The 20,564-nt window shown below is 44.4% G+C and overlaps 2 protein-coding genes across 3 annotated transcripts; one reads left to right on the top strand and one right to left on the bottom strand.

Annotated features, from left to right (window-relative positions):
- Nucleotides 1-160: 160 nt before the first annotated feature.
- Nucleotides 161-5,297, bottom strand: LOC121190118. Its single transcript, XM_041050707.1, has 6 exons — nucleotides 4,892-5,297; nucleotides 3,247-3,356; nucleotides 2,747-2,873; nucleotides 2,463-2,591; nucleotides 1,447-2,029; nucleotides 161-1,046 (listed from the first exon to the last, which is right to left on the bottom strand). The coding sequence occupies exons 1-6, from the start codon at nucleotides 5,228-5,230 to the stop codon at nucleotides 571-573; spliced, it is 1,764 nt and encodes a 587-aa protein (XP_040906641.1). The 5' UTR covers nucleotides 5,231-5,297; the 3' UTR covers nucleotides 161-570.
- Nucleotides 5,298-7,674: 2,377 nt separating this feature from the next.
- Nucleotides 7,675-19,256, top strand: nvl (nuclear VCP like). Of its 2 annotated transcripts, none has more exons than XM_041050587.1 (25): nucleotides 7,675-7,781; nucleotides 7,877-8,227; nucleotides 8,561-8,635; nucleotides 9,471-9,541; nucleotides 9,805-9,857; nucleotides 10,049-10,139; nucleotides 10,275-10,335; nucleotides 10,522-10,767; nucleotides 10,972-11,074; nucleotides 11,296-11,372; nucleotides 11,522-11,656; nucleotides 11,761-11,862; nucleotides 12,033-12,150; nucleotides 12,521-12,665; nucleotides 12,900-13,215; nucleotides 13,488-13,709; nucleotides 14,217-14,321; nucleotides 14,809-14,871; nucleotides 15,078-15,197; nucleotides 16,049-16,148; nucleotides 16,252-16,358; nucleotides 16,887-16,963; nucleotides 17,124-17,215; nucleotides 17,602-17,699; nucleotides 18,377-19,256. In XM_041050587.1, the coding sequence occupies exons 3-25, from the start codon at nucleotides 8,579-8,581 to the stop codon at nucleotides 18,419-18,421; spliced, it is 2,604 nt and encodes an 867-aa protein (XP_040906521.1). In that variant the 5' UTR covers nucleotides 7,675-7,781; nucleotides 7,877-8,227; nucleotides 8,561-8,578; the 3' UTR covers nucleotides 18,422-19,256. The 2 variants fall into 2 exon arrangements, with proteins under 2 accessions (XP_040906521.1, XP_040906520.1); XM_041050586.1 differs by having other exon boundaries at nucleotides 10,969-11,074.
- Nucleotides 19,257-20,564: the final 1,308 nt, after the last annotated feature.

The following is a 20,564-nucleotide window of genomic DNA, read 5'->3' as shown; positions in this document are numbered from 1 at the left end:
GGAATCATTCAGAGGCATATACAATATCTAAATACAAAATCTAAATACATTTAGATTTATTCATGTCATCACAGGCAAAATGAGGTACAATCCAAACCAAAGCAGATCAAGGAGAACGCTCAGCTCCACCTGATACAAGGTTTCAGGAAGTGACAACAAATGACTTTATTTATTTATTTAGTTTTGACGAGACAGAGAGCGAGATTCAAAAGCGGAGAAAAAAAAGAAATTCTTGCAGCGACTCCAAGCCGGTTTGGTTATTTAACCATGGAGGACATGGTCTATGTAGAGGTGAGAGGAAAAAAGAAGTGAAAAAAAAAAAACACACAAATATCTTCAAATTAAGACATGGTGAGCTGAAGTTATTTGTGTCTGTATCTCAGAATTAAATGATACATTATGTATGAAGTTCTCCTTCATCTTCATCCCTGGATTCATGATAACAAGACGGTTAATAAAGTTACAATAAGTTAATAAAAAATAAAATAAAATGAATCAAATCAAGTATCGGGTATCTATCTAAACCCAGTATTCACAGTGACTTCAGTCCGTTTGAACCCTGAATGTGTGTCATTTCTTGTGATGCTCGACGATAACGAAGCTCTGTGCCAGCTGCTCCTCCTCTCCTCGGCCCGTTTCCGCTCTTTCGGTATCTTGGGTATCTTCATCTCCTCCTCCTCCTCTGTTACAGCTCTGACAGTCTGCAGTCAGGGCCGAGGGGTGGCACACAGGATCAGGATCAGGCTGAGAGGATTTGGTGCATCTGCTGCCGTCGTGGCTCGGCGGGGGACCTGTCTCCATCACTGGCTTCCTGAGGCTCAGCTCCTCTTCCTCTCCCTCCGTGCTCGCCTTTCGTTTTTTCTTCCTCCTCTCTTTGCTCGTGTTCTCCTCCGCTCTCTTCCTCTCCGCTTCTCTCTTCACCTCCCCCTCGTTCTCTTGCACTTGGAGCTGGCCCATCGTCTCTGCCAGCTGTCTCAGCTCCTGCTCCTCGTCCACAGAGCTCAGAGATGGAAGCAGCAGTCTGGTTGGTTTCCTGTTTTGTACGTCTGTGAAAAGTCAGCGTTTCACATTAACACTGCAACGTGCAATTGATGCAACTTATTTCTACAGCATAGGAAACAGAAGTTTACATACACTAAGATTTCTATGTCTTTAAACAATTCGGGGAAAGCCCAGATGGTGATATCATGGCTTCGGAAGCTTCTGTTAGGTTAATCAGACATTTTACAGCAACAAACCCTTCTGTCAGGATGTTTTATCCATAAAGAGCTTATCAATTCATTTTTAAGGAAAATACATAAAGTGTGGCACAGGATTTTAGCCCACTTTAACTGGAAATGAAGTCATCCTCATTCACGGGACAGAGTTTTTTTCTGCTGTTAAGTGAAAAAATGTACTTGAAGTTTTCATATGTTTTTGATTAATGTGTGTGTGTGTGTGTGTTACCCGATGCTGCCTGCTGCTGCCTGTGGGCTGCTGTGGGCTGAGACTCTCCAGGCATCAGGTCCTGCTCCGCTTTGGATCCAGCTCTCAGAGTGAGGTGAAGCGACATACCCTGAGGACCACTGAGCTCATCATCATCATCATCAACTCTTCTTCTGTCAGTGTTACTAAAGCTGCCGCCAGTGGTGTTTCCTGGGACGGTGCTCGTGCCAGTGTTCCTATCATGACAAAGGCTACTTCTGCCGCTGTCGCCCGAAACCTCGGCAGCTTTGCTCTCGTCATTTTTACTGCAGGTAGCTGTAGAAGCGGCTTTGGTGCCTTTAGTGCAGTCTCTTCTGTGGAGCTCAGCAGCTTTACTGTCATCACCGTAACTGTCACTGGCAGCGTGAAGAGCTGTGACGCTGCCCCTGCTGCCGTTTGCTGGGCGAGGTTTGTCTGTGACCAGGAGGCGGCCCCTGAAGGCCAGATCAGGGTAGATTCTCTGCATCTCCATGATGGACTGGTCTGCACTGATGTGGAGGTGGTGGTGGAGTTGAGGCTTGGGCTGGGGGTTCACTGTGAGCCTGGTGTCTGAATACAGAGGCGCCTGAAGAAAATAAAACAGAGCTTGTACCAAAAGCAATGAGGAATATTATATTATTTACATAGCTTTGTTTGTATTTTGTTGGTGTTTTTTCAGCTCAAATGCCAACAACTATATCTGAAAGTGCTTGGGCCTTGCTTAAGAAGCAATAAGAAGCTTAGAATCCAAGAAGGAAAAAGCAAGACTTGTTCTTGGTCAGGTTGTGAATAACATCAAAGCACAAAAACAGGAAATCAGCGGAAGCCTGAAGGAGCAGTCAACCACACGAGAAATCAGCCAGCCACCAGAATCCAGAGGACAGAGCAGGTGGTCAGGTCTACCCTTCTGCTCAGTAACAACTTAATCTGCTTTGTGAGGCAAGGGAAGACAGCTCCTGGCACCGGGCAGAAGGAGGAAGCAGTTGCTGGCTCCCGTCAACCAGCCCTCAGCACTGTACCTCTTTTTTATCTGCTTCTTCCTTCTTCTTCTCCTCTTCGTTTTGCCCTGTTGTTGTCGTCTTCTTTTCTGTGGGTTCCTCTAGCTCTGTAGTGGCCCCCACTCTCCTGCGGAGAATGTCCAGCATCTCCTGCAGAGTAAGGAAACCATGAAATGATCTGAAAATGCAGCAGACAGAAATACCCTCGGATCGCAGAAATTCCTACGTAATTGATTTTAGTATAAGCAGCTGCTCTTTGATTGGACTGTAATGTAGCAAATATGGTTTTGTGATTTTGATCTTACCTGTGGCTCCAGCTCATCCTTCTCCAGGAGCTCCAGGAGGTGGTAGCATTCCACCCTGGCCAGCAGCAGCTCGAAGCCCACCAGCATGGCTCTGTCTGGGTTAGCATCCTCACTGAGCCGGAACTCGCTGAAAACCATCAAACGGTAAAGAGAACAACTGAGGACAACGAGACAAAAAGGGGATGGGAAGAGAGGACCAAATGCCTTCCACAGATGACAGATGCTGGCAAAGCCTCCCAGCTACCTGCTGACATTGTCAAAGTCAGTGCAGTTTGCTGTTAAGTTGTTTGCACACATTTCAAAATCAGACGGAGGCCTGGCCCTTCAGATTTCACAAGAAAATTTAAGACAAAAAGACTATGAAAAGACAAAGACTATGAAAACACTTAACAAAGACTATGAAAGGAGACTTAGCAGCTGTAAGAACAGGCCATGTGGACTTGATGTCTACAGCATGAACTGCCAGTCTAATTCTGATTCTTCTTCTCCTTGTTCTGTACCTTTGTGGGGCGTCAGCGTGGGGCAGGTAGCCGATAGAAGCCAGGACTGACTCAATGGTGGAGCCGCTGAGAACTGGCAGAAGACAGTAAACAAAAGGACCTGTAAAAGTCTAAAAGAGACACAGAGACAGAAATACATGTCATCGATTACAAAACAAAGAAACTAATTTATGGAGAACCTCTTACAGTTACAGCAAAAGAATTATGACCATGTAGAAAGTGATTTAGTAGTTGAAAAATAAAGCTGTCAGTGCTCTCTGTGTTACAGAGACACAAGCAGTGTCTGGAGATCTGGAGACTGTGAAGGCCACAGCATATGATTCACATCATGTTAATACTCATCAAGCCATTCAGTGACCCCTCGTGTCCTGTGGATGGGAGCACTGTCATCCTGGAACAGACCCCTCCCTCCTTCAGAACAGCTTTGTATTGATTTACTGTGACCCCTCCCTCTAAGGGGACAAGTGGACTCAAACCATGTCAGCAAAATGTCCCCCCAACAGCACAACAGAGCCACTGGAGGGCAGTGTTTGTGACTGAAGCTCCTGCCATGCAATGATAAAGTCATGCTGGCACCAGAGAAAAGGCCAGGATGGTCACCAGACCAGACCACGAATATCACAACAAAGTCCATGGAGATCTGGTCTTTTCATCACACTGTTAGAAAGTCATATCCTAAACTCCCCATCATTACGTGCTCACTGTGTCTTTGTCTCACGGCCCCATTGTTAAATCATTCTGTGTTTTCAGGTGTTTCCTCTTTTTTATCACATCCTGCACAGAAACAGGAACCGGGACAACTACTAATTTATTATTGCCTCACCACATGATCCTCAGTTCATGAAGAGGGTCCATGTGTCTAAATCTAGTTTGGATAACTTTATTATTTAATCTGATGATCTGCTTACATGTTGCATATTCCTGAGTTTATCTGTCTTTAATCAAATCAGCCCTGGTAAAACCTGGAGTCTGGGAGAGTTGTAGTGTAGAAAAGCTGTACAAAAGCACACAGATAGGGAGGCACATAGGAGAAATGGAGGACCCCCTCCTCCTGGGTCTCCTGGGCCTCCTGGGCTCCCTAGCAAGTCAAACCAGCCATGACTTCCATGTCCTCAGTGGAACCAACAGTGTTGAGACAACAAGGCTTTAGTGGAGGCTAAAACCACAGCTTTGTTTTGCTTTGCTGCTTTAGAGTCTATGTTAACAGGACTGAAACCTGTTGAAATACGACGAACAAGATAAGACGCAGGGACCAACAGATAGTTTCACTTTTGATCAGTCGAGAAACATAAAACCCTGACTGTCCACCATCTGTACAGTTTACAAATGAATTTATCACCAGTCACTTTTGTTATTCTCTAAATACTATTCTATAATGAAAACCATATAAACTGTGTTTGATCTGAGACAGGTTTTGAGACAGCACCATCTTTCAGCCATCTTTGGCCCTCGTGGGCCCCCGACAGAGTAGCTGAGGTAAGGCAGGGTTTCCCCACAACAGAAATGAATACAGGGGACACTGAACTTTGACCTAGAGGAGAACACATGTTTTGAATTCCAGACTTGATGTCATTAACATCACCTGTTAGGTGGGAGTGGCTGAAAGAAAAGAAAGGAAGCAAGAAAAAGAAAGAAATAGTTCCACCTTAAGTGTTTTGAATTCCTTCTTCCAGGGTTGAAGGTACAGGTTGATGCAGAGCGTTTCCAGCAGCTCGGTGGCTTTAATAAAGGCGGACAGGTGTTTCCTGGAGTCTGTTCTCAGGGGTTCACAGTCCTCGGAGACCGCCTGGTAGAATGGAAACACGGTGAAGGTGCCCTTAGGATCTGGCTCCCTCAGCAAATACTGAGCCGCTCTGTTCAGCAGCCGGGCGTCGGGGCCCGGTCGGACGTCCGCACACTGCTGAAGGTAACAGTTCACATAGTCCTCATAAAGCTCCTGGCGGGAGACCTCCGCCTGTTCCCCGGCTCCGGTACCGTCCTTCATGACCGTCACGCCGACTATGATCCAACACAGCGAATCTCTGTCTAAGTGTAATGAGGAAGTACAGCTGACGAGGAAGTGAAAGTGAGAGCTTATCTGAAGTTTCTCGACCCTCCATTGGCTGTGTACAAATATGACAAATATTTTCTTATTCATTCAGGAAACCTGACATCACCAACACCATTTACACACAACATAACAAAACAGTAAAATAATATTATACAATATAACAAGTATCATAAACTATGTTTCAGGTACGTTAGAACAAAACTGTACCTAAGTTACACCATGCTGTAAAGCTATAATGTGTTGTTACAGTGTCAGTGTAACCATAGACTGTGTTTAAAAAATGTATATATAAAAACTGTACAGGTCGTTGGTATTTCAGATTGTTTTTCCTTATTTTTCATATATTTTAAGAATTTATAGGATGTCAGAAATACTGTTAAACAGAGTGGGGAAAAAACGTTGAATTAAAGCTGCAAGCAGCGATGAGCGGGCCCTCGCACTCCTTGCGACCCGCTGGAGTCGCAGTTGGCCCCCCTCCGTATTGTCTTGTCATTGCACGCAGCTTCTTCTTGTTGCTTGACCAACTAGTTGGGAAGGTTGTACAGCAGAAAAGAAGTGGATGGTGTCAACTATGCAGTAGATGTCAGAGTAAAAACGGGTCCTTTCCTTTTACCAGCAGGGGGCGCCACGAGTAAGGCAGGATTTTGACATATGGAGGCGTTCAGGGCAGTTGCAGGTGTAATACATACACCAAAATAAAATTTTTGTTATGTTTATGAGTTTTTGTTAGTGATTCAAGAGCTGATCGCTGGGAACCACACTGCCACGAATGCTGTACTAAAAGAAACAGAAGTTTGTATAATATTAATTTTCAGTACAAATGATTGGTAAAATAAATATTTCACAAGTTTAGAACTTACAACTAGTAGTTGTAGCTGTGTGCGAGCTTCCATAATTGTTGTGTTGTTCATTTTTGGCAGCTTTGAAGGAGAGGGTCCAGCCATACCTTTGCAGAAAATACAGATATTGCATGTATGAATGTCATGTTTAAGTCTGTGACAGCAATGACACAAGTATACATAATGAAAAGTTAGTAGCAGGACAATGAAGTATTACCACTGAATTGTAAATACATGAGTGTTTCCTTTTCTTTATGACTGTGGACCAATTTGTTCATTTGTGATTTGCCCATTTTCACTGCATCTGTTTCTGTATGAATCTTTGTTTTCATTCTGTTTTTATAGGATACAGAGTGACAGAGGAGATCCTCAGCCTTGTGCCTAATGTTTATAACTTCAGGATTTGTCAGCTATTTCCAAATGCCACAGCTTCCACCCTGGTAACCAAGTTTTTCAAGATCTACTCAATGTGGTGAGTTGTCCCAGCATTTCTGGTGGTGTCCTTGTTAAATGTAAAAACATCAGTGCTTTCCTCTTTAAATGCAACTTTTTCAATTTTTGAAAGGCAAATAGAAAAGAAAATATTTGGTGTTTTTTCAATTGTGACTTCATTGTCTCTCTGTGAAAGTGAAGCTGCATGTTAATGCTTTGTAAAAAGTTGTAGATGAGGAAGAGTGGATTTGAAAATCTTGTGTTTTGTGTCAGGGTGTGGTCCGTCCCAGTTTGCTTGAGGGAGGTGAAAGACTGCTGCTACAACCTTCCTTTCTGGGACCCCAGGGTAAGGCCTCAGCTAAAGCATTTTTACTGAGAGTTCAGGCTACAATCATAGAATCACGTCAGCTGCTGAATTATCACATTTTAAACTCAGGGAAGCTGAAAATCTGTGTCCTTCTACATTTCCAGGTGAATCCAAGTGACCGCTGCCACATCATGCCCATCATTACCCCGGCATACCCACAGCAGAACACGTCCTACAACGTGTCTCCCTCCACCTTCACAATCATAACGGAGGAGATCAAATGGGGTATGTAGTCACTTAGCTGACAACAGCCAATTGCTCACTGCACTGTGGGCCAATTAACCCTTAACTGTGACAAAGCTGATTTAGTTTTTACTTTGACTTAAACAAGCTTTCTAAAATAGAAAATAGAAATGATTATTCCTGTAGTGAGATCCCAGCCTGTGTACAAAGGCTCAGTGCTGTGACATGTGCTGCCATCGTTCTGTCTCTTATGTTTAAAGGCATTACGTTCTGCTCCAAGTGACGTCCACCACAGACAAGCAGCATATTGGATGGTGAGTACAGAGAACAAAGAAAGTGAGAAGCCATGTTTGAGTAAAAGCTTTTTTCGACAGTCTCACATCTTTATTACATTAATCTACAGATGTTCCCTGGACCCAGGAAGAACAACAAGTAAGGATGTGATTTTATGGCTCTATTTCAACTAATTGCAGCAGAGAGAAAGTGTTAAAGCTTCTTATTTTGGTATGTAGGTGTTGTACTGTCAGCTCACTGACCTGTGTTTCTGTGTGTTTCAGAGAGGGAGGGAGCACAGTTTGGCTTATTGGACTCGTCCTAAATACAGACGGGTCCAAAAACCAGAAGATAGACCTGACCTCTGACCTCCTCTCTTTCACTGATGCCAGTATGGTTTTTTTTTTTCATTCTTTTCAGGTTTAGTTGAAATGGAGCAATGTTGTGAAAAATGATAAAGTGTATTTTTATTTTGTGCTGTTGCAGTCTACACCCAGGCAAAGACCAGTGAAGTGTATGAAGAGGGAATGACTGTATCAGCCAAATACATGCAGAGGGAGAACCTTTGCTGGAAGATGCCTGATGGTTCACGGAAAAAGGTTTTCAGCCCAAAACCACAGCCTGCAGTGAGCCACCAGATCTCTGCGCCAGCAAAAATCACAGCATCTGTTATTTTGAAAACCCTCACCCGGATACGTTTATTTTCGTTTCCGGGTTGAGCAAGGCTGCTTGTAGTCACGTTGCCGGAGCCTAAACACAGTTTCCAGACGGTTTCACGCAGGAGTCGGTGCCATTTGGCGATGTGGTGGTGGTGTTGGTGAAGGTGATAGTGAAGAGGTGAGCAGCCGCACAGCAGACGGCGCCATGTCACGTTAAAGCTGTTCAGTTAAAAAGTTTAAAGCTGGAAGTCCGCGCGGCACTGTCAGTTAAACACTTGGTCTCTCTCTCTCTCTCTCTCTCTCTCTCTCTCTCTCTCTCTCTCTGTGTGTGTGTGTGTGTCTGACCCTTATTTCTTTCTCTACATTTTGGGGTACAGTGACACGCGTGGGCCAAACTCATTACACTGCTTGCTAATAATTTCCCTCGTGTGTGACAGTAGCCGTTGCTAAGTGTTAGCACTGATAACTTCATATCACACATACACTGTGTGTGTTGTGTGTCTTGCTGCAGGCTCAGAGAGACACAGACATGAAGAACAGAGGTGGAGGCTGGCTGGACAGTCGGCTCAGACAGAGAGTGGAGCAGGTACAAGTCTATCTCCTCTTTCTCACGTGGCTGTATGTTAAGCATATAAAGAAACATTTACATTATCTCACAGTTCGTTAAAAGCAGAAAAGCAGTTTTGCTTTTTACGACTGGTTCTGCAAAGAAAGTAATAAAAGCATTAATAATACTTTAGTTATTTACCATTCGTCTCAGTCAGTCAGCCCTGCACTGAATAGGAGACAAGGATTAAGGTGTGGTAACTGTTCTGTCATCAGAGGACATCATGAGGGAGACAAATGTGGTGATGTTATATGAATTTAACTTTTGGCCTCACATGAGTTGTGTTATATTAAAGGACCATACCAGTGATTTTGCACTTTTATAACTGGCTTGTAAACTCTTTTAACCTGGGACTAATTTCCACGGTGGAGGGATAGATGCCCTCTGTGTAGTTCTGTGTTGGATCAGTTAGCAGGACACAAGCAGCTCTGATTGGACAGGTTGTGTTTCGTGCATGTGAATGCACCATTAGGAAGGATTCACAGATTATTTTTGCCATTTTAACTTACTTAACAAACTACCAACTGACAAAAACCAGTGTGGACGTGTGCTTCATCAGGATGCATCAGCTTTGTTGAGCAAGTTTCAAGTCTCTCTGAGTTGATTTTGATAGCACATTGAACTGAACTGCAACTAAAACTAAAAGGCTCCTGGAAGGCTGGAATAATGACCATGCCACTTGCATTAATTGTGCAGTGGTGTTTGTAATTTTATTTACTCTTGCAAAACCACTGGAATGATCCTTTAAGTTAATCAGAGACTTGGGTCTGAATCAGTCGTTTTGACCGTGTTTCATGGTGAATTGTGTTTTCAGTATCTGGCGTCCAGCAACAGTCAGTATGTGGACCTTTCAGCCATGGCCCTGGAACTTCAAAAACTATACAGGCAAGTTCATCGGAGCGGTGACCTGGTCTGACTCAAACTCGAGCCGAGGTGGTGACTGAAGCCCAGCTTTGCCTCAGTCTGTCGTATGCTGCTGTTGAAGTCAGGAACAGAGCCAATAAATGAACATGACTCTGCTATGAAAGTGTATAGATGTATTATTTTTCTTTCTTGTAAGTAGTTCAGTTATTCTGCCAGCATGGACATGCATGAGGTGAAACACCTCTCGTCTGGTTTTGATGATAAAGATTCTAATGTGTCTTTAGGATGGAGTATGGCAGAAGAAACAAGACAGCATTCAGGATTCAAGTAGAGAAAGGTAAGAGGCAGCAGCGCTGATGCCTTATTACACTGTGACAGGAGCTTTGATTACATGTGTTTTTGTGTTGATTACTTCAGACTGTAAGTTCTCACCGGAGGGAAACCAGTGTTTTCATGATCACACACTTCCTTTGGAACATGAACATCTGTGAGGGTCTCTGATCTATCGTTTCCATCTTTCTCTCCCAGTGTATGAAGCCATCATGAAGGAGTCTGGGCTCAATGATCTGGAGAGCAAACACTTGGCTAAGAGAGCCAAGCACAGCCACAATGACCATGGGTAAAGGGCCACTCTCTGCTCTTCATCAAGACTGTGTCTTTCACCTCAGGACTCTAAGCTAAGCTGTCCTCCTCATACTGTCTTTTTGAACAACTAAATCCATGCAAACGTGTGTGTGTGTGTGTGTGTTCACAGTGAAGACAGCAGCAGCTCAGAGGAGTCCTCTGACTCTGATGACCACATTCTGGAGAACACGGTAAGAAATGATGTGGAGGTTAAATCACAAATTTGAGAGGCTGTTTTACATTAGATTGTAATCTAATGTAAAACAGATATAAGAGTTTAGTAAACAGACAAACATAATTTGGAAAGAAAGTATGGAGGAACATTGTGGTGTTCCAGCCGTTCCTCACTGCCACTTTTTTTTTTTTTTCATCCACAGCCCACCAACCACATGAACAACTCTCTTACATCTCTGTACCGGAAGGGAAACCCTGACTCTGGTACCTGCTCACCCAGAAGAGATCAGCCTGCGGCCAACGTTCCTGTCAGCACAGCCGGCCCCCTTCACAGCTCGGGGACACAGGTTTCCACAGGAGGCTGGTTCATTGACAGAGGGAGAGGCCCCGAGAAGAGCAACATCCTCATCGACCTGTGTGATGAGGAGCCAGCTGATACAGCAACAAATGTATGTACCAGTGGACACCATGTCTTGCTCCAGCAGCTCCATCTACACAGCTATTTGTTGCTGTGTATCATAGTGGATTGTAGTTCTTTAACAGTTACTTCATGTTTTGTGGAGCTTGTGTGCTGCACATCACATGCAGGTGTATTTCAGAGTCGTCATACTGTGTGTTTAGCTCAGTGTGCCATGTGTTTTTGTCACCAGCAGACAGATGTGTCCATGCTGGAGCCTGAGAAGTCCCACAGAAAGTCTAAAAAAAGGACAAAGAGGTCCACTGAAACAGCTGAGACTGGCACCCTCATCAAGAAAGGTACTTCATTTTCTAGTTTTCCCAACTGAACTATAAAACGTAGATTCTTATTATTGAACACCCTATCTGAGCTTTGAACAGGAAATATTAGTTACTTATGAATGTATTTGTATCTCTCAGTCTATTACGTAGTGAAATATCCATCCACTGTGGTGTCAGTGACACTCCACTGTGTTACATCTCATAGTCATTTTTTTTTTTTCTGATGAATTCTTTCTCAGCAAAGTCAAAGTCACCGGAGCTGCAGTATCCCACTCTGAGGTTTGAAGACGTAGGAGGTAATGAGGACACACTGACGGTCAGTATCTTTTAACCTCTCTACGTTTGTGTGTTGTTGTAGCAAAACGGGGATGGCTGCGGTGCTTTGTTGTCTGTCACAGCGTCACCAAAGGCTGAACATTTAAAAGTACTGTCATTTTCACTCTGATTTATTTGACATTGCTTCAGGAAGTGTGTAAGCTGCTGATCCACATGCGACACCCAGAGGTGTACCAGCAACTGGGGATGGTTCCTCCGAGGGGCTTCCTCCTCCATGGACCTCCTGGCTGTGGAAAGACCCTGCTGGCCCAGGCTGTGGCTGGAGTGAGTAAATGGAGAATAGTGTTTAGTGTTCCTCAGTAAACCTTTCCCACTAGGTCAGAGTAAGAGGGACATCAGTTTAGTGGTGTGTGTTGTGTGCGTTTCAGGAGCTGCAGCTGCCCATGCTGAAGGTATCTGCCCCGGAGCTGGTGTCTGGAGTGTCGGGGGAGTCTGAACAGAAGCTCAGGGAGCTGTTTGAATTGGCTGTGGTCAGTGTGGCTTTTCTTCTTTTAGGTCATTAACAAAGACTAGAGAATAGAGGAGGTGTAGCACGCACATACTCAAGTCATGTTCCCATCGTAGAGCTGGTGTTATTGATACATGATAAGTAATGTTGACCATGTCTTGCTCTCTGAACATCACTGCTCTCTTCCTGCAGAGCTCTGCTCCGTGTATCCTGTTCATAGATGAGATAGATGCCATCACCCCTAAGAGAGAGGTAGCCTCTAAAGACATGGAGAGGAGGATTGTAGCCCAGCTGCTGACCTGCATGGACGGTACGATACAGCACCTTCATTATACTTCAACTACTTAGTGACTGTGACTGGACATTGACCGATTAGGAGAGGTCACACTGAAGAGCCAATCAGAGTAGCACTTACTGTGGAGTCATTGCATTGTACAGTGTATGGATATGAGCAGGAGGAAAGAGAAGATAGCATGGTGCAGGTTCTACATACTAATAATAATAATAATAGCAAGACTAATAATTATAAAAAGACAATAATACGACTAATTGTAAAACCAACAGCAACAATACTACAACTACTAAAATACAAGACAGATGTGTGAGTAATGTGAGCATCTCTTCACTGGTCTTGGACAGGTCTTATTTTAAATGCTCTTCTGTTGATTGCCTCCTGGCAGACTTGAACAGCCTGACCGTGACAGCTCAGGTCCTGGTCATCGGTGCCACCAACAGGCCAGACTCCCTGGACCCCGCCCTCCGCAGAGCTGGACGCTTCGACAGAGAGATCTGCCTGGGTATTCCCGATGAAGCAGCTCGGCTCAGGTCAGCCATAGATGATTAGATCAGTAATGAACTGAGTGGAAAGCTGTAACAATTTATTTGTTTGGCAAGGAACAGGTTTATGAACTTCCCAATGACACAGACACTAAGATGTTTATCTGTTTTTCACAAGCACAGGCACTTCTTCATACACTGGGGGCCGTGCTCTCTTATTGAGGTTGAGTTTGTAGCCTGAAAAACCACAGCCTCCGAACAAAATGTTTTGTGCTTCGTCAGGATCTTGAAGACGTTGTGTCGAAAGCTGAAGTTGCCAGAGGACTTTGACTACCAGCAGCTGGCCCGTCTCACCCCAGGCTACGTGGGCGCTGACCTCATGGCCCTGTGCCGTGAAGCTGCCATGACTGCCGTGAACAGGGTGCTGCTGGAAATAAGAGGATGCCCACAGAGCCAGAGCCAAAGCTCTGCTAAAGACCCGTCGGAAAGCGGAGTTCAGACTGAGGCTGCTGTGACAGAGGGAGAGGTCAGAGAAGAAGAACGGACAACAGACGTCAACCCGGTTTCTCAAGAAGAGTCAGGACAGAGTCACCTGCAGGTATAATGAGCTCCAGCAATACATCTGGTAAACTCTGTATTATCCTGTACCCCTGGTAATGGCTTCTGTAAACTGGTGAACAGTGTTCTCAAAGTTGGAAAAAGGTTGTTGGAAAATTTTTACTAAAAATAAAACATTAATAACATAATGTTAGTTCTTGTGAGTTAGCTTGACGTTGATATCAGTTTCCAGTTCTGTGTTGTGAGTTTTGGTGAATTCCACTGACTGCTTCTCTCCTGTGTTGTCCTGGTTTCGTTGCGTGCCGTGTCCAGCAGGGGGAGCTGTGGCACCTCCTGCATCTACTGAAGAACGCCGAGACGCTGTCAGAGGAAGAGCTGGCCGGCCTGTCCATCCTCATGTCAGACTTTCAGGCCTCCCTGGCCAGCGTGCAGCCCTCAGCCAAGAGGGAGGGCTTCGCCACCGTGCCTGACGTCACCTGGGAGGATGTGGGAGCGCTGCAGGACATCAGAGAGGAGCTCACCATGGCCATACTGGTAAACACCAGGCTTCTTCACATTTCACATCCATGACCAAGACTGAGAAGAAGCTTCACTCTCATCTCTGAGATCATTACCTTTTATCATACTGTTTTTTTTTTTTTAATTGAAGGATAAATTCCTTCTCATTTCCATATCTTTGGTCATACATTGGCCCTCTGGCCTCTGACTGTAGTCACAGTGTGGAGGTGAGGGTCTTATCCTTTCATCTTCGAAACTATGAGTCAGTCACCTTGTGCTTAGTATGTGGCCACATGTTATTCAGGGTCAGTAAGGGGTTTTTAGGTGGTAAACATTGTTAGTGTATCCACAGATGAACAGAACAGGTTTTTGGAGGACAGTGGTGGACCAGCCCTGCTGTGATCTGGCCCATGTTTGCACATGGCTCACTGTCAGTGTTAGCACAGAATAACACAGCTGTGTGTGTGTGTGTGTGTGTGTGTGTGTGTGTGTGTGTGTGTGTGTGTGTGTGTGTGTGTGTGTGTGTGTGTGTTTCCCGTGTAGGCTCCGGTGCGTTCTCCAGAACAGTTCAGAGCTCTGGGGCTCAGTGCTCCATCTGGAGTGCTGCTGGCTGGACCTCCAGGATGTGGAAAGACACTGCTTGCCAAGGTTCCCCACCACACCAACACAGTCATACCTGATAGTTTGCTGACTTTGAACCATTCTCATGCCATTTAAAATGGTTTACAATATCTAGTTTGCCAGAATATTTCATAAAAGATGAATAATGAAAAAAAAAGACCTGTTATATATGAGATTAGTGTTGTATTAAAGCTATATTTTAACCTGTCTGTGTGTCAAGCACAGAGCTGGAGTCAGGGTGTGGTTAGCCTAGCTTAGCATTACGACTGGAAGCAGGGGGAAACAGCTAGCCCGACTCCATCCAGCATCCATCACCTCTAAAGCTAAAGCTCTCTGACAAACAGGATGTATCTTGTTTGTTTGATCTGTACAAACGTAGAAATGACAAGTAGTGATTTGATGAAGTGTTTTTGTTCCTCTGCCTGAAATCCGCACCATCATGGCGAGGAGAGAGTGAAGGCGTCTCATCGTCTCACTGTGTCTCACTGTGTCTCACTGTGTTGTCTCCTGACAGGCAGTGGCAAACGAGTCGGGCCTCAACTTCATCTCTGTCAAGGGACCAGAGCTGCTCAACATGGTGAGTCACTGAGCAGCAGGGATGTGGTGCATTGTTTTTGTTGTTGCGGTACCAGATCACAGCACAGCCAGCAGACACTAACTCATTAACTTGAACCACCCCAGAGGCTCGTTCACTGTGTTCAGCTGGTGTCCCATCCACAGCAGTGTGCGAGCAGCTGGTGCTTCTAGATGAACTCACTGATGAACCTCTGCTTGTCTGTGCAGTATGTGGGGGAGAGCGAGCGAGCTGTCAGGCAGGTCTTCCAGAGGGGACGCAACTCAGCTCCATGTGTCATCTTCTTCGATGAGATCGATGCTCTGTGTCCTCGCCGCTCAGGCCATGAGGTGAGAGACACCGGACTTCATTAGCTTATCCATGAGATTCTACCATGTGACACACACCGGCCGTGTTGTGGAGCGTCCTGTCAGATGACACTTGTAGACCATCATTACCATATCCAAACAACTTGACATCAGTGGTGAGGAGGTATAGGTTTCAATGTGAGTCATTCACAGCCTGTGTGTTGCCCTTAGCAACCAGTCACAGTGCATATGAGTACAATAAAAGTGTGTAAAAACACTAAGCACTAAGGAGACAAGACCTCACCAAAACCACATGATGTGTCTCCAATCCATGGTTGTGTCATGTGATAGGGCAACTTCAGATTATGTCTGGAGTTCACATGTGGAAACAGCTCAGGTGTTGGTCATGTGCAGTAACACTTCCATCATTAGCTCTTCAGTGCTTCTCATCATTAACTGTGAGGAGTCTTTGAACACTACATCACATATTTACTGTCTGTTGAATGGACATTTTCTGTAGGGGTGGAGGTCATCGGCTCAAGTTTGACTTTATCCTTCAAGTCAATCGTGTTAGAGAGACATTATTCTATTTTATTTAGTTAATTAGCCAGTTTAATCTCTATACATATTAATATATAAACATATTAAATGAACCAATGTATCAATGTTTTTAATAAGTACCAAATCTGCAGACTTTCAAACTGGTGCCATGTCACCGTAGCAGGCTGCTTTTAAAGTAAAAACTGTATTTTCAGATCTCGTCCTGCAGCTTTAAGAGCACTCATATGATTTCATGGCTTCCTCTGTTCAAACAGCCTGATGATGTACTGTGTGTGTGTGTGTGTGTGTGTGTGTGTGTGTGTGTGTGTGTGTGTGTGTGTGTGTGTGTTCAGTCAGGAGCCAGCGTGCGGGTGGTCAACCAGCTGCTCACAGAGATGGACGGCTTAGAGACTCGACGACAGGTCTTCATCATGGCCGCAACCAACAGGCCAGGTAGAGACCTGCTGAAGACTTTATTTCACTCCGTTCATTATTTGTCGTCCTTCAGAACATTTAACATTGAACATTTGACTGTCACCGTCTCGTCTCTCACCAGATATCATTGACCCCGCCATACTGAGGCCGGGCCGTCTTGATAAAACTCTGTATGTGGGTCTGCCACCTCCAGCAGATCGCCATGCCATCCTGCTCACTATTACTAAGGTACGTGTTAACCAGACACATCACAAGTCTCACAGTAGGATGAAAGGACAGTAATGTCATCTTATTCAGCTAGAGTTTCTTTCCTGTATTATTTATCATTTTGAACCAGGTCAGTCTCATCACATTCCAGACATCAACAAAAGAGAATAAAATCCCAGTCATACACTGGACATGTGATCAGTTTGTCAGGCAGGTTCTTTGAAGCTGTTTAACTCCATTAAAACAAGTCTTAAGTGATGTCCCTCTGTCTCTTTTTTTAGACTCTCTTTCACTGTCGCCTGTTATAGCTCGCAGTGGAACATCGCATGATGTTTTGTATTCCAGCTTCTTTCCTCCTTGTTGTGATAGAGGGAAGCTGTTGCTTTGGCATGTTTGCACTAGGCTAGCAGTTTCCCTCTGTTTCTGGTCATTGTGCTAAGCTAGTGCTAGGCTAACCACATCTCAGAGCACCTCAGGCTGCAGAGAGAGGAAACGACTGCTGATCCTCTCAAGAGACCTGAGACTGATAGATACTGATGATTGTTGCAGGGGGGGACCAAACCTCGGCTGGAGCCAGATGTCAGTCTGGAGGAGATCGCCTGCGATGAGCGCTGTGATTGCTTCACGTAAGTCCCCAGCTGTCCTCAGACGCTTACTTATTAAACTCATACTGCTTGTCCTGCTTTTATTCTGGAAAAAAAAACCAAAAACATAAATCTGCTGAACAGCATGGAATCACATCCAGACTGAGTCTAAATGTGTATTTATGTTATGTGTTTGATCCAGTGGAGCTGACCTGACTGCGTTAGTGAGGGAAGCATCTGTTAACGCCCTGAGGGCCTACCTCAAGTCCCACAATGCCCCAGCTTCTTCTTCTGGTAACCTGACTCCCGCTTCCACATACCTGTACAGTACTTAGTATTTAAAAATGGAACTGTGATGCTGTATGGGACTGGAGGCAGCGACTGCAAAGGTTCCCACGGTTTCACTTTTACTGTTGAGCTCTGGTGTTACCTGCAGCTCTGATCCTACCTTTGATTTTCATGTTAATGAAAGTGGAACAATAATTTTTTTAGCAAATAAGGATCAGAGCTGTGGTCAAGACCACTTAAGGTCCGGTCCAGGCCGAGTCCACATCAAGGGCTGGAGTCTGAGTCAAGACTTTTGTTTTTTTGTCCAGAGGCCTGAATTCAGAAACGTTTCCATGACACAGGATGGCGTCTCATGCTGAGTTGGTTCTGATTGTGTTCATTGTTGCACACAGGTCAGGTGGACTCCTCTGGCTCCGTCGCCGACATCAGAGTCAGCAAACAGAACTTTGAGGATGCCTTCAAGAAGGTTCGTCCATCTGTGTCCAAAAAGGTAAGAAAGTTCAAAAAGCACAGTGATTAATGTAAAACCAGTCATGTGAAGACATAATTGTTTTCACAACAAGACTTGATGGTTGTTAGACATTTAGTTTTATTGTTTCATTCTTGTTTGAATCATGCGGTAAATCGATGCTGCAAGTCAATCAGGTCACAGATAATGAGCTAAAGTTAAGAAGTCAGCTCAGATCAAACAGCTGCGTGGTTATTTAGTTGTACAGGAACACCTCGCGGTGGAATGCGGCGACTCCTCATGCGTCCATTACTCTGGCAGCTTTCCAGACGCTTCTGTTTGTGGCACTGCAGACAGCTCGGTGCTACACCATCTATCAGATCAGTGTCCCCATCACCTCCCTGCTATCAAGTAGCCAGGAGAACCAGTCCGACTCGTCGGACACTGAACGTGGCTACATCAAAACTGTTTCGCAGCTCTACTCAGCATTCCTCCACACTATCAGGAAATAATCGTTTAAGCCACGGGGGACAAGACTTAAAGACACAATATGAGTGTGGACTGCTGAAAGACACAGAGTCTCAGTCAGTCAGCTATTGTGTGCTGTGAGGGGTGACGTCCTTCTTTAGACCCTTTTGAAACTGCTCAGTTTTTGTTTGTGTGTGAAACACACACACACACACACACACACTGACTGTGCCTTTGTGTTCCCCACACAGGACCAGAGGACGTACGAGCAGCTCAGAGAATCCCTCAGCAGATAATGTTCAAGACCAGAACCACCGACCCCCTCCAGCACCAGTTCACCTTTTACTACTTGATAATTAAATGTCACATATGTATATACATTTTTATTACGGCTGAATCGTGATACTGGCTCCTGTGTTTATAATAAAAAGTGTATGTGGAAACGTCACACGCCTCTGACCTGTACTCTGATCAAAGACTTAGCTCTAATCAAATGAACAGATCAGCTACTGTTGTGTCTGCCCTCACCTCGACCTCAGTAAACTCTGTAGTGTATATACTCACTGCATTTTATTGCTGTTCTTTATCATACACTTACCAGGGAGATTGTTTCTGCTCAGTTTCTGCTGGGGCTCTCTGGTGGAGCATGTAACAGCTGTACAGAAGGATTCTTATTTCTTCAATGTCCCAACAGATGCAGGCAGATGTTTCGGCATCACATCTGTGAGTATCTAAAACATGTCTGTCTGACTGGGACCAGAGTCTGGAACCTACAAGCCTCTGTCACCATTGTGATGCAGTTTCACTTCACAGTGCAGGAAAAAGTTCAGGTGTTACTGACAATATTAATGAGGTGTAAGTCAGTGACCCAGCATGCACTGCACCTGGACCCTGGTATACAAACTGAATGCAGGCTGCTGGCTGTTAGAGTGTGTGTGTGTGTATGTGTGTGTGTGGGAGAGGTGTGTCCTCACAGCTTAAACTCACACTAACCAGCACCAGATGTTGTTTACATTATATAGGAGCTTGAAAACCCTGCTAATTACAGCTAATATGAGTGACTAATAGAAAGGCCCACTCAGTGATTGTGTTGATGAGTGGATGCCAGGGGCGGGCTGGGGTTGAAATTCAGCCCGGGAGCTTGGTTTGGAGAGGCCTTTTACCCGATCGCACAACGGATGTAAGTGGAACTGTGATTTTAACATGAATACTTTATTTGCAATATAAAAACAATCTAATGATATACAGTAAGTAGAGTGTACTAAAGTAAGCTACATATGCTCACACATACTATGCATACTCAAACACCATGTTTATTTAAAAATTAAAACTTGTGTGTGTGTGTGTGTGCGCGCGGAGAACGGGAAAAAGGACCGGCAAAATTCTGTTCAATTTCTGCTTTATTTGGTAGCATGAAAACATGGAAAAGAACATGCTTTGTGTATTGCTTGCATGTGGTTTTGCTCAAATAAAAGCAATTAAGTGTGTCTGTGGCTTCTTTCTTAATTTACCTGGCCCGTCTTGTTATCTTTTGACAGTTTGATGACTGACTGAGCGGCTGAGCCAATCACATTTCAGTAGAAAAAGGGATCATCTCAAATTGGGAGGGGCCGTTCGTATCCCCCCTTACTATGCAAAATATTAGTTTCACCCAGTCCAGCGGTGCAGAATCATCCCAGTATAAGGTTAGGTTCATGACGTTTTTTATGACTTTTGGAGGCCATACTAAAGTATGACTTTTTTTGGCCCATTCACGCCATACTATACTATGACGTTTTTTGGCACTTTTTGAGGCCATACAAAAGTATGACGTTTTTTGGCACTTTTGGAGGCCATACTAAAGTGTGACTTTTTTTGGCCCATTTTGACGCCATACTATACTATGACGTTTTTTAGCACTTTTGGAGGCCATACTAAAGTATGACTTTTTTTGGCCCATTTTGACGCCATACTATACTATGACGTTTTTTATGACTTTTGGAGGTCATACAAAAGTATGACTTTTTTTGACCCATTTTGACGCCATACTATACTATGATGTTTTTTATGACTTTTTGAGGCCGTACTAAAGTATGACTTTTTTTGGCCCATTTTGACGCCATACTATACTATGACGTTTTCTATGACTTTTTGAGGCCATACTAAAGTATGACTTTTTTTGGCCCATTTTGACGCCATACTATACTATGATGTTTTTTATGACTTTTGGAGGCCATAATAAAGTATGACTTTTTTTGGCCCATTTTGATGCCATACTATAATACGATGTTTTTTATGACTTTTTGAAGCCATACAAAAGTATGACTTTTTTTGGCCCATTTTGACGCCATACTATACTATGACGTTTTTTGGCACTTTTGGAGGCAATACTAAAGTATGACTTTTTTTGGCCCATTTTGGCGCCATAATATACTATGACGTTTTTTGGCACTTTTGGTG

The sequence above is a fragment of the Toxotes jaculatrix genome, chromosome 11 (genome assembly GCF_017976425.1).
Source record: "Toxotes jaculatrix isolate fToxJac2 chromosome 11, fToxJac2.pri, whole genome shotgun sequence".
Lineage (NCBI taxonomy): Eukaryota > Metazoa > Chordata > Actinopteri > Toxotidae > Toxotes > Toxotes jaculatrix.
The sequence above is the reverse complement of the archived record's forward strand: the minus strand, read 5'-3'. Positions and strand labels throughout refer to the sequence as shown.

Coding starts and splice junctions, on each gene's coding strand:
- LOC121190118 (XM_041050707.1), bottom strand. CDS start 5,230: ATGAAGGACGGTACCGGAGCCGGGGAACAGGCGGAGGTCTCCCGCCAG. Junction 3,357..4,891: donor AGGAATTCAAAACACTTAAG/GTGGAACTATTT, acceptor TGTCTCTTTTAG/ACTTTTACAGGTCCTTTTGT. Junction 2,030..2,462: donor AAGAAGCAGATAAAAAAGAG/GTACAGTGCTGA, acceptor TATTTTCTTCAG/GCGCCTCTGTATTCAGACAC.
- nvl (XM_041050586.1), top strand. CDS start 8,579: ATGAAGAACAGAGGTGGAGGCTGGCTGGACAGTCGGCTCAGACAGAGA. Junction 10,768..10,968: donor CAGCTGATACAGCAACAAAT/GTATGTACCAGT, acceptor TTTTGTCACCAG/CAGACAGATGTGTCCATGCT. Junction 14,872..15,077: donor GACCAGAGCTGCTCAACATG/GTGAGTCACTGA, acceptor TTGTCTGTGCAG/TATGTGGGGGAGAGCGAGCG.